We start from the raw sequence: 11,930 nt of genomic DNA, 5'->3' as shown, positions 1-11,930 counted from the left end.
CCCTCTGACCCGCTCCCCCTGTGCGCAGCTCATGCAGCAAAGTTCAACCAAGGGCCTTTTTAATGGAAGTTTGTAGGAACACACCGTGCGCAGGTTAGTTCACACACGTATCGTTTTCTGCATTCTTCAGCCTTTTCCAGGTTTGCCTGTTCTGTACCCTCAGCCCCCACGGCTGCTGCCAGGAGACAGTGGGCCAGGCCTTGGCAAAATGATTGGTTTTACTAGTACTGCAGTTAAAACCCAGGTATGGTACCCATCCACAAAACCAACACAGCACCACGGAACACAGACTCTGGGCACAGGACCCCACTCCTCCAGTGGAACGGAGCTGACGCAGTTATTTGGCAAAGTTACCCCCGCTGCCATGAGCCTCCAGGTCAGTGCAGGTAGCCCAGTGCTGCGCAGTGCTTCGGCACGCTTGGCTTTGCCCCCAGAGTTCAGTTTCCAGCCCAGTGACCCCGTGGCTGCCTTGATTTAGCGAGAGGTGGCAGCAGAACCGGGATACCACCCACTGCTACAAACCCACCAGCACCCAGCGAGACTTGACACAGCACAGAGGGTCCTGGGAAAGGCCGCAGAGGGGGAGAAAGTCCAGTGTTGCGATGGAAAGGCTCCCCAGCACGGAGACCTGAAACCAGCCGTGGCCTTGCCGCAGCCAGAGGGCTAGTCTTCAGCCAGCGGAGGGGGGGCCAGATGGAGCTGGAAGTTCTCATTCTGGAAGACGCTGCTGGTGGCCGGGTCACCTTGGGAAACGCTGAGCAGCCCGTGCTTTTCACCGCCATGGCTACGAGACAGCTCTGTCAGGAGAGCTAGCTGCAAGACAAAACCCAGAGAAATCACCATCCGGCGGCCTGGGCACGCTGCCGAGCAGCACTCGTGCAAGGTGCAGGAAGACAAAGCGCTCATGGGGGGGCTCACCTTCCTGCAGCAATTGGGAAAACCTTAACAGGTGTAACGAAAAGGGTATATATGGTATGTGGTGACCCGATAGAGCTCAGTGCAGGACAACAGTCCTGAGCTAAACAGCTTTCCATGTGTATTTAGGTTATTTTAAAGTTACATAATTGAAAAACAATCCCAGAAAGAGCTGAAAGTGCCAACAACTGCAGCCAAAACGGGCAGGAGGCCCAAGGACAATGCAAGGGACAGAGAGAGCTGCGCTCTCCTTGGGACAACACAGGGGGCAGGAGGTGTGAGCCTTCTGTGCCATCGCGGGAGCCACACAGTGTCTGGCGGGGAGGTTATTTGCAAATCTAAAAAGAATCCAAGAAACCTCACACTGTGGACACTTTTCAGGCCCAGCCTCAACGCCAGAGGCATTTCCACGGTTTCACTGCCAGTGAATTCCCAGCTCTGTCAGGCAGCGTGGCTGCCTTGTGATGTGAAACAGCCAGTTCTACGCACACTAAACTGCCAGCACTAGACAAAAGCCAAGAGAAAAGCTGAAGCCCACCATGCCAGTGCTAATATCTGGCTTGATAACATGCAAAACACCTTTCCCCAATTTAAAACTAAAAGGAAAACAGGCGGTACGTACTCTGGAGGTTCCTCGGTTCAGTCGGCAGAGTTGGTCAAAAGCTTGGATTTGCTGAGGATCCAACAGAGTCTCTGAACTTGTCTGAAAAAGAGAGTGAGAAGGTTACAGAAACAACACAACACACGATGTCGAGTTCACGTACACAGAAATGCCTCCCTGCTCCTGTCCTTGGGCCTGGAGCAGCCGGTCCGCAGTCTGTTTGCAGGGCTTTTTTAGTCATCTTTCCTCTGGTTGAAGCCGCTGTGTGCACCTTAGTTTGGGGCGGGGTGGGGGGGAACAAAACAAAAACTATTGTTGCACAAAGGACAGAGATACCTGTACATCCACAGTGACTTATTGATGGGGTCCCGTTGCTGACGGCTGACAGACTAACAGTCCTGTTACCTTTTGGGGGGGGGAGGCGGGGGGAAGAAGGAGAGTCAAAAAAAGAGAGAAAGAAAAGGGAATGGGAAAGCTCCCCTGCAGCCAGCTGGGAAGAGAAGTAATGGGTCTCCACGGACGAGCAGCCTCTCCTGGGCTCTTCCCCAGGCAGCAGCAGCTCCCCCCAGTCCTTTCTCCTCTCTCCTGACAGTCTCCCCCAGCCCCGCTCAGCCTCCCCCGCTGGGGCCCGACACAGCGCTGGCTGCAGCCCGCTGTCACCGGGCACGGCTTGTGCCTGGCTGCTATGGGAATGATTACCGTGCCAGTGACTGTTATCTACTAATGGTGTCTCTCCTAAGGTCCATTTTTTCCTCTAGTAGGATGTTAGAGACTAAAAGCTAGGAAATGAGGGGTGAAAAGATGGGGGGGAGGCAAAGTGACTCACACATCAGTGGCAGCCATGTCCCCTGAGAAACCAGACACAGCAGGCATCGCAGTACTGCTGCCCAGCGGTGTCAGCCATTGCGGGGTACAGGGAGTCGGGTACAGGGTAAGTGTCACCCCAGCAGCGCGGGGGCAGTTACAGAGTTGCAGGTGAGGGCAAACAGAGCTGCAAATAGAGGGACCACAGCCTGCAACAAGAGCATTAATGCAAGGAGGGCTGCATACATACTCAAACCGCTTTAAAAGGCATCATTTACATATCCCAGGGAGGGATGACAGAGCATCACAGATTCTTGTAGGTTTGTTCCATTTTAACACATCACAATGTTTCTATTTTGAATGTTTCTGCTCATATTCAAAAGCAAAAGCATCATCAAGAAACTACAACAGGAGCCAGGGAGAACAGCCTCCCTCATGAGCAGCAATCTGGCATCTGTTGTCTCTGGGGATCTATTTTTAAGGGAACATTCAATGTTCATTCTCAAATATTTTCCACAAAATATACATTTCCCAAGGGCTATTAACCCAAAATGCTGCAGTCCTACCAGTGGGTACTGACTGAAGTTGCATCTGCTTTAAACTCTCTTTGGCAATGGATCAAGCTCATCAAGAAGAACGAGCATCGCTGCCTTCAAGGAGTGCGATCGACTGGAATTAAGGCAGAACTCCTGGCCCCACAGAGGCAGAGGGGGATTCAGCGTTCCCCCGATTCAGGGCTGTTCCGAGTCAGGCACAAGCATGCTCCTCTCCCTGGCACTTGGAGGCTCCGACCACCAGTGAGGCCCTTCTCCCCAGGCAGGCGTTCTCCTTCGGGGTTGCAGTGCTTCTGCTGCAAGGCCCAGGTTGCTTTGTACTTCTCCTGTTTAAAGAGCACCTTCAAAAGCTCCCTGAAGGTGACTCCCAGTCCTACTTGGGGAAATAAGTGCGTGCTACAGCGATACAGAGTCATGGAATCGCCTGGGTTGGAAGGGACCTTTCAGATCATCGAGTCCAACCATAGATCACCTTGTCCAACCGTAAACCACGTGGTGCTGTGCAGGGCACAGCATGCTGTCTCCCAAGCTTCTCTGGAAGAGCTCGCCATCAGCTCTTCACAAGAGCCAGCAAGACCCAGCAAACGCCCTAGAAAGCACACCCGGCTAATTATGCTAAGCCTGCAGTTGCCCTAAGCCTGGGCTACACTGCCATCCAGGCTTAAGGTACAGCTCGTGGCCACTGCCGCCCAGGCGGGCTGCAGTCTGTGTTACGGCTCTGTCTCAGGGCCCCGGGCACAGCCAGGAGCCTCTGGGACAAGGCTCCTTCTGCGCTGCCCTGCCCAAAGCAGACGACAAGCTGCGCTCTGCGATGGGTAAGGTCTGGGGGCAGAGGGACAACACTTTGCCAGAGATCACGCTGTCTTAGTCTTCGGCTCAATTTTTAATCACTACCTAAGGTAAAAGGAAAACCCTGCTGGCAACTGTGCAATGAAAATCAACTGAAGCGAGCAGCCTTGAAAGAAAGGTTTTGGTGGACAAAAGCTGGAGCACAAACCCTGTGGGGGACGGGACCGCCACCACGCAGAGCACCAGCCCCGGCACCAGCCTTGGCTCTCCAGGCGACACAAGGCTCCCTCCCAGCAGCAGCCCCCAGCCTGCCCTGGCAGGGCTCCTGCTCCATCAACAGCCATGCTGTCCCCAGACCTCAGCAAAACCCCTCCCCTGGGAATGCTTTACCCACACCTTTGCGTTCATCTCGTGCTCTCCCAAAGCACCTTTGCCCCTCCCCCTCTCCTCTGACAGCTCCTCCAGCACTTGCGAAATCCCCTTCCTACTCTGCTCCCAGCAAAGCCAGGGCAGAATCCGGCCACCCGCCCCTTCATCGTGTGAATGTCCCAGAGGCCGCTCAGAGCTGGTGCTCTGGGGGATGGTGCACTGAACGCACCACGGGTTTCCTGAAGCCTGAATCATTCCGTCACTCTCCTGAAGCCACGTGCATCTTGCCTTTGAGACGTTCATTAAACAGCCTGAGAAGAGAGGAATGTCCCAAGCGCAGATCATTTGTGCTGGAAGCCTGTGCTTAAGCTCACTTCTTCCCCATCCCAGATATTCTTTATATTGTAAATAAGTATTTGCTAATCACCAGGCAAGGAGCCAAATGTCCGTATTCCCTGCACACACGGCAGAGGCTTTGGACCAGAGAGCCTAGGACAGTGAGGGTCATGCGTCTGCAGCTGGCAGGTGCTTCCAAGGGACATGCAGGCCATTCTCACTTGGAAAAAAACAACAAAAAGCAAGGAAAAACCATCCTCCACAGTTGCTGCAGCCACAGGCATTCAAGGACAAGGAAAATGCTATATAATTGGCCTCCCCTCTTCTGCCATCTCTCTACCACGCATATGTAACTATCAATCAGACCGTTCTCCAGGCTGATGAGCTGAAATATTGCAGGCAAGTCTTTCTGTTGTCATGGAAACAACTGCTGTCAGGCCTTTTTCTTTTTTAACCGTGTCACTAAAGGCATGTTTTCATTCAAGAGCTACAGGGAGGCTCTCGGGGTCCAGCATCAGCACGGAGGCATTAGTGGAATCCACTCGGCTCACTCTGCCTCCAGTGCTGCGGCAGGGCCGGCCGCCTCGTTACTGTCTCCATCAGTACGAAGCGGATTGGCACCTCCAAGCCATTTGCAGCCAAATCCTTCTGCCCCTTCAGGAAGGCCTCAGACTGGACGCAGAACCCAAGAGACGCAATTTATCCCCTCGAGGATCTGGGCCAGGAAGAAGAGGAAAGTTTCCTTTTTGTTGTACGCTTCTCATGGATCCCACCACTATAATGCTAATCTCCGTTGCGCATTTTGCTTGCACATATTCCACCCCCCTCTGGTAGTCACCACACAGCCCTCCTAAGCCTGCAATTATCTTTAATTTAACAGCTACAAAATCCATCATCAGCTAGTGCCTAAGCAAAGCAGATCATACAGCAGCCGTAAGCAGAGACACTGTTAACAGGCCAAGAGATCCACCTAAGTGGTGCCCCTTAGGGCCATACCTGCCACAAAAGATACTGCTACATCAATGAAAGCATCAGAGCACCACGTTACACCAGGGGGCTGCTCCGTAACACAGAGCAGGTGGAGCCAGAAGTCACAGGGAAGGTTTCGGGAATCACAGGAACAAAACCAACACCCACGTCCCTTGTTTATGAAGGCGAATCCACAGGCAACGGACACCAAGTCCACCTTCTGCCATTCCTCCCCAGCAGCTAGACACGTATTTCACTGTGGCTCAAGTAGCCTCACAAAAAGGTGCCCAAACTCAGTTTTTTAATGAGAGCTGAGCCAATTAATGTAAAACTAAATCTATTTCTATCCTGCAGGCTAAGAACCCGCTGTTTTCATGGTACTCCCAGGAACCTGGAACAATTAACCAAAAAGAGAGCAAGGCAGGCAGCTGCCCTGACCCAAAGTCACTAGAATGACGCTAACATTACAAAATTGTTAATGAACTTCAGAAAACCTGAGGACATCCCTCGTAGACCAAAAGCCTGCTGCTGCAGACCTCTGCAGAGCTACTGCAGAGTAACGCACCACTGCTACGGGACAGAGGTGGAAGCAGAGTCTTCCAAGTCACTCTGGGCAATGCGGCAAGTGGGCAAAACCTTTGCTGGGAGGAAGCCCCCGAGCCACCGTAGCTGCACTGCGGCAGCAGAACGAGCTGCTTCAAGACCAGCCGCCACAGCGTTTCACCACTAACCTCTGCTAGCGCGCGCAGGAGCGAAACCCCTGGCAGCTGGCCAGGCCCTGCCTGCTCCTGTTTGGATGCAGCAGGAGCCGGTACCACCGGGGCTGGCAGCGGCAGGTAAACCGGGACCTGCTGCCTGCGAGTAAACAGCAGCAGTGACTCACCAAAGCCCACGGCAGAGCAGCCTTCCCTCGGCACTGCTGCAGCAGCAGCGATCCGTCACACAGGTCTGTGCTACGGCTCTGTCCTCTGATCTCTCCAGGAGCAGAACGGGGAAGGCAGATGTCTCTCATTTCCAGCTGAACTTTAGAAGCAAACTCCCACTCGAGACAAGGGAGAGGACAGGCTTATTTGTGCTCTAAGACTCACTGCTGCTGCAACGTGAGATACAGCAGCGACCGAGGAGAGAGGAGGAAGGACAACTGTCTGCCTTAAGTATCTAGAAACACCTTGGCACACCTCCATTCTCCCTCGGCTAGCTGGTCTGTTCATCAGCTCATGCTTACACCAGGCGCTGTTGGAATATTCCCTTGGACAAACGCCGATGCCCTCAGCCAAAGGAGCACTAGCGCTGTTGAGGATTAATTAGATAAACACAAAACCCACATATCCTCACTGGACACTCTGGCCCAGCAGATGAGACATTTATTTATAATGTAGCAGGCTTCGAGGGAAGCACGGCAGCACACGGATTAAACATCACAGAAACGATGCACAACAGGCCTGTGCTCCGGCGGATCTCAGTTCAGTGCCCGAACCCAAGAGGACGGAAGCATCATGCATGAAGGCAAATCATTCATTTCCTAAACATGAGCTAAAGTGGCTGTTAAACAGCATCCCTTAAGAGCCAGCCACAGAAGGCTCGAGAGGTGCAGTGTTCTCTCTGTGTCAGGAGTTTGGTGAGAGAGAAAGAAGTAAAGACATGTAGAAGGAGGAAGAAGTCCTACTTGGTGTAAGAAGGATTGGTGACCCCTCCTGCCAGAGGCTTATTGATAACGTGACCCCAAACCCTACTGAAAACCCAAGCGGGTGCCTCTGCTATCTGTCCCCTTCGTAGCTCCTGACACCCGCGCAGCGATCTGTTAGTGCTGTTTAAGAGGGAAGTTCATAAACGTTCTTAAGAACAACTCTGGTCCCGGGAGCTCAGCTGCAGCTGCCTCGGTCTGTCTGTGCTCAGTTCCCACGTAAACCAACCAAACATACTGCTTTCATTGTGCAACAGGAGGGTACAAGGAACGGGGAGGGAGGGAGGACATGGAAACTGCAGGTTTCCATTTAAGGGATTTACAAAGGACGGATGCTCATCTGCCACTTGCATTTCTGAAAGAAACAGCCAGTAGCACCCTTGGCTACCAGCCATAATTAACCATAATAACCAGTTTAATATTAACCATAATAACCAATAACCAGGTACCAGCCATAATAACCAGCCATAATTCCCTCGTAGGCTCCCCTCTGGGGACTACAAACCGAACCAAAACCACAGCTTCTCCTTATTTTGCTCCCCTCCTTCAGAGGGCCATCAGAAGACAAGACAGTCATCTACACCCTTCTTAACCTTTTTGGTCACTTCTCAGCTTGGAAGGAGTCCAAACGCGGGAGAGGCGCAGCAATCGCCCCCTCCGGCAGCAGCAGGCAGAGGTCAGGGGCAGCGCGTGCTGCCTCTGGAAAAGCAGCCTCTCCCACCAGCTGGGAAGCCACACACTTTCTTTCCTGCCTGCGCTCCAAGGCGGATCTGCAAAGACGGACTGAAAGCTCGCGATTTCACAACGAAGACATATGTAATGAGCTGTGCCGCTTCCTTGGGGAACAGATATTTGACTGTCAAGCCCCGTGCTAAACTACACGTAACTACCGGCAACAGGGACTGGCGCAGTTTGTGGGAATCGCAACAGGTTGCAACAGCCCAGCATCTGTCACCGTATTTAAATGAGTCTGTTCTACAGATCCTCCTAGATATGAAATACTTTATTAAAAGGGAGGAAATTTTCAAACCGTAGGAATAGTTTCATTGAAATTGAAATGTGAAGTAAAGCAAAGATCACCCACAGGAATTTTGCCATCTTTTCTCTTAACCAGGACACACCGCTTCCCCGGGTGATCCCAGGAGCAGAGGGCAACCAGTCTCGCTGGTCCTCGCTTCAGGCAGCTTGGAAGTCAGCTGTGTCTGCTTCGTGTTAGCCTCTCGCGGGTATGAGAGTGCAAGACTTCGGATTGTAGGCAGTAAAAGAAAATTTCTGCCAGGCTACAGACTGCTAAATGTGAAGGCCAGGGGAAACAATTACAATTCAGTCTGATTTTCTCAAAAAAAAACCCCAAACCAACAAAACAAACTAACCCACACACCCAGTGGGAAAAGTCCAAGAATAGAGTCAATTTTTATTTAAAAGCTGCTAAAGGATAACTATGGTTTTGAAATCAGTCTTTTTAAATTTGTATTTTGGTTCCAGTTTTAACTTTGGTGCCAGTTCTCCTCTAGCTGCTAGTTAAAATTCCTGCACTCAGTTTTCTTCTTAAAAAATCACTTTTGTTTCCAATACATTACAAGAAATCTTAAAACACAGATGTTCTGCTGATGAGAAGCCAACGGTACAAAGCATCTCCAGTTCCTTCCTCACGTGGATTTCCTACACATTGTTGAAGAAGTTAAGGAATCTATCACCAAAAACAACTCCAAAGCCAAACGACTGGGTATTTTCTCAGTTACTACCTATGTGGGAGTATTCTTTACACAGGAGAACGCGCAATCTTCTAACTGTACAAAGTGCTAATTATCTGCTTGGTGTCATTTGGGAGAAAAAAAAAAAAATCACACCTGGATATTTTCAACGTTATAAAGCCCTTGGAAAATTTTGACATTGCTGGGAGTGAAGCTACTAACTGACGGGCACCATTACACTGAAAACAGTAAAATTGGCTCTGCCTACTGATTGACGGAGGTCACGTAACACTTGTCTAGCTCTAAAATAAGTATGGGCAACAAAAATGTCCTAAGCCTTCACTCTTGCCCAGTAGAAAGCACCCAGACGTGCCGCAGAGAGACGTGTAGCATTTCAGTGAAGTGGTGCAGTACGGTACCAACGCCTCGCAGGTGGACGTCAGTCAAGAGGCTCCAGGTTGGATGGAAGGGATCGGTATGGCAAAGAGGGATGCTGGTGGCAGGCTGCAGAACAGAGCTCAAAGGTAGAGTCTGACAAACTGGATTAACTACGCATCGCATTCTCCGTCCTGGCGTGGCTTGACAGGATTAAACTCCTGAATAAAACATATTTGCCATCTGGACAGCTCTAACAACGGTGCCCTCAGAACTCAGGCGCATACACGGAATAACCAGAGCACGTCAGCTTGGGTGTTCGAGGCATCTTCTGCAGAGCTTACAGCCCGAGAGCCAGGACTGTGTTCCTCTCCCCAGTCCCTAGCATGTAGGCTGGCAGAATAAATGGAAAAGACAAACTTGCTCACTGTAACAAGGCAAATTCGTTTTGGAGATCGACGACACAGATACCAGGACTATTTCACTCAGGTATTTAGGCAGCCCAGCTGCTGTGCTTTCACCTACTATGCCTCAGTTAACTTCGAACACCACAATGCAAAAAAAAAAGCACTACGAGTTTTAAATCGGATTAAGAAAATCATCCCAAACACAAAGCTTTAATGTTTTTAACACTCATTTATGGTAGAGTATAAGGTAAGGAGGACAGGAAAGATGATCAGTTTAGACACAGAAGATTACCCTTGGGAAGGCAGCAAGGTTTAGAGGATAACCCAAAAAGCACAAACTTCTAGGAGCAAAACCAGAGGAAAAGCCCCTTTGCCCTTCTCTCGCTATTCCCCTTGGCTGGAGCAGAACGGCTCAAGCCCTCATCACAGCAAGGCTCCGTGTAAATAAGCGCTAGCACCAGAGTCAATAGTGGCTCAGTGCTAGCTTGTGGCGTCTCTCCACCTCCCCCAATTTCAAGGCGACTGCTACAGAAGTCATGCATGCAAAGCAGGGACAGAGAAAACACTGCCTGTTGGGCTGTCGTTTCACATCTAAATCTCAACAACATCGCAAAATTCAAACTGACAGTCTTTGTTTCAACAGAGCAGGATTGGTACTACAAAACGCACTCCAGATGCTCAGTGGCATTTCTCAGTATGAATCTATTCCTAATTCAAGGCTTGCTAAGAAAATAAATACCTAAATGGAGGATTTCACTATGGAAAAAACCCACACATTAGATTCTGCCAAGAGACAGACAAAGCTCTCAGGGTCTTCAAAGTGGTTGCAAAGAAATACCCTACCGCAGATCCATATGCAGAACGTCCCCGGAGCTTCGGCGCTGGCTCCTTGGGGTCTGGGGCAGGCAAGGGCTGGAATCAGAGCTGTGTTAGTGTAACCTCCCTCTGGGATTTGCTCTTCAGCGTCTGCAGAAACACCAGCTGTGGAAGCAAGGGCAGCCTGACCGACCCAGACCTCTGGGTCTGCCCGGTGTCAGCGGAGTTGAGAGGGAACGCGGAGAAGCCCTTCACCAGAGAACTGCAGCACCAAAAGGCTCCACAAACCCGCGACAAGCGGAAATAAATCCCTTCTGCGCCTGGGGTGGCACCAGAGACCACTGTTATCTCGGAACCCAGGCTAAGAAGGACCCTTGGGAACACCGGAACGTGGCTCGGGGTGGGGGGAGCTCTGCAAGACTCCCCTTTCCTTCAGTGCCTTTGCTTGCCTGCACCTCCTCTCTCCGCCATCCTGCGTCCTCACCAGGCTGCTGCAGAAATGCACCTTTCCAACAGACCTCAGTCGGGCACAGACCAGTGCCACGTCCAAACGAGCACAGGGAGCTTAGCTGTTTTCATGCTTAATTCTCCATTTAAATGTACTTGAGGCTGCAGAAGAGCAAACCCTGCGCAGTGGCCTGCACCAGCCCGTCCCCAGCAAGCGCCGCGGGGCTGCAGGTGACCCTCCTCGCCCTCCGCCTTTGGCTCCGGGGAGCCAGGGAATACGCACACCCATCTCCTCCACTTCGCATTCCCACCACTTCCCCCAGAAGGAAAAGTCTGTTCTGTAACTCAGACTGTGCCTGGCCAGATTAATCGTCACCTCACAGGGTTGATTAACATTACTGAGCGGTAAGTGTGAAGCAAACAAACTTCCTGGAGAAGCTAGAGATTTTACAGTCTTTTGCCAAGTCTAAATATCTTCAGTTTTTTACGGATCTGACTGCACAGCAGTTTAATTACATGCACGTACAAGAGTTAAATATTATAATTTAAATACATGAGGAACCTCACAAACTTGGAGAGGAACTGGGACATCAGCAGGAGGAGGTGGGGGGGCTTGAAGCAGAGCTGGCTCTGATGAGCCGGAGCCAAGCTGTGCCGGCCAGCCGTGCACGGAGCGGGGAGCCACAGGCTTCTCTGCCAACAGCACAGGACTGCGACAGTAGGGACACGGCCAGCACTCGGGTGATCTGGCAGGGACATTTCCCAGCTAGCGCCAGGTGATCCACGCTGGAACCCCCTTTTTTCCCCATCCAGTCTCTCCACGTCTCCCTTTAAGCCCCGAGTCCTTGCCAGCCCCTCACTTCTGCAGGTGGATCAGTTAAATAAAGGGAAGCATCTTCTCCTCCCCGCCCCGATCATTCCCACGCCATCTGGAGCATTTTCCACTGCTTCTGCTATGGGGTATGTCCAAACTGGTATTAGAGGGGAGAGACGGGGGTTCTCTGACTGACTGGCTCGTGAGAAGCCCAAGCGATAACCAAGTTATAAGGCACTGCTATAAAATGCCAGGCACTTTAATGATGGATGTAGCTTTAGTACTTAATTTTGCCTTTAGCTTTTAAAGTTAAGCCTGGTGTGCCACGCTCACTTGCACGTCTTCCTTTGGAGCAG

The 11,930-nt window shown here is 51.3% G+C and overlaps 1 protein-coding gene across 5 annotated transcripts in view; it reads right to left on the bottom strand.

Moving 5' to 3' along the window:
• Positions 1–42: 42 nt before the first annotated feature.
• The window catches only part of VPS8 (VPS8 subunit of CORVET complex), an 81,911-nt gene continuing 70,023 nt past the window's right edge, over positions 43–11,930 (bottom strand). For all 5 annotated transcript variants that reach the window (XM_054204605.1, XM_054204606.1, XM_054204607.1 and 2 more), the window contains 2 exons: positions 1,538–1,618; positions 43–813 (listed from right to left, as the gene is read on the bottom strand). In XM_054204605.1, coding sequence (XP_054060580.1) covers positions 664–813; positions 1,538–1,618 — 231 coding nt within the window. In that variant the 3' untranslated portion in view covers positions 43–663. The remainder of the gene's footprint in view (positions 814–1,537; positions 1,619–11,930) is intronic.

The sequence above is a fragment of the Rissa tridactyla genome, chromosome 6 (genome assembly GCF_028500815.1).
Source record: "Rissa tridactyla isolate bRisTri1 chromosome 6, bRisTri1.patW.cur.20221130, whole genome shotgun sequence".
NCBI classification, from domain to species: Eukaryota; Metazoa; Chordata; class Aves; order Charadriiformes; family Laridae; genus Rissa; species Rissa tridactyla.
Note: the sequence above shows the minus strand (reverse complement) of the source record. Positions and strands in the feature narration are given on the sequence as shown.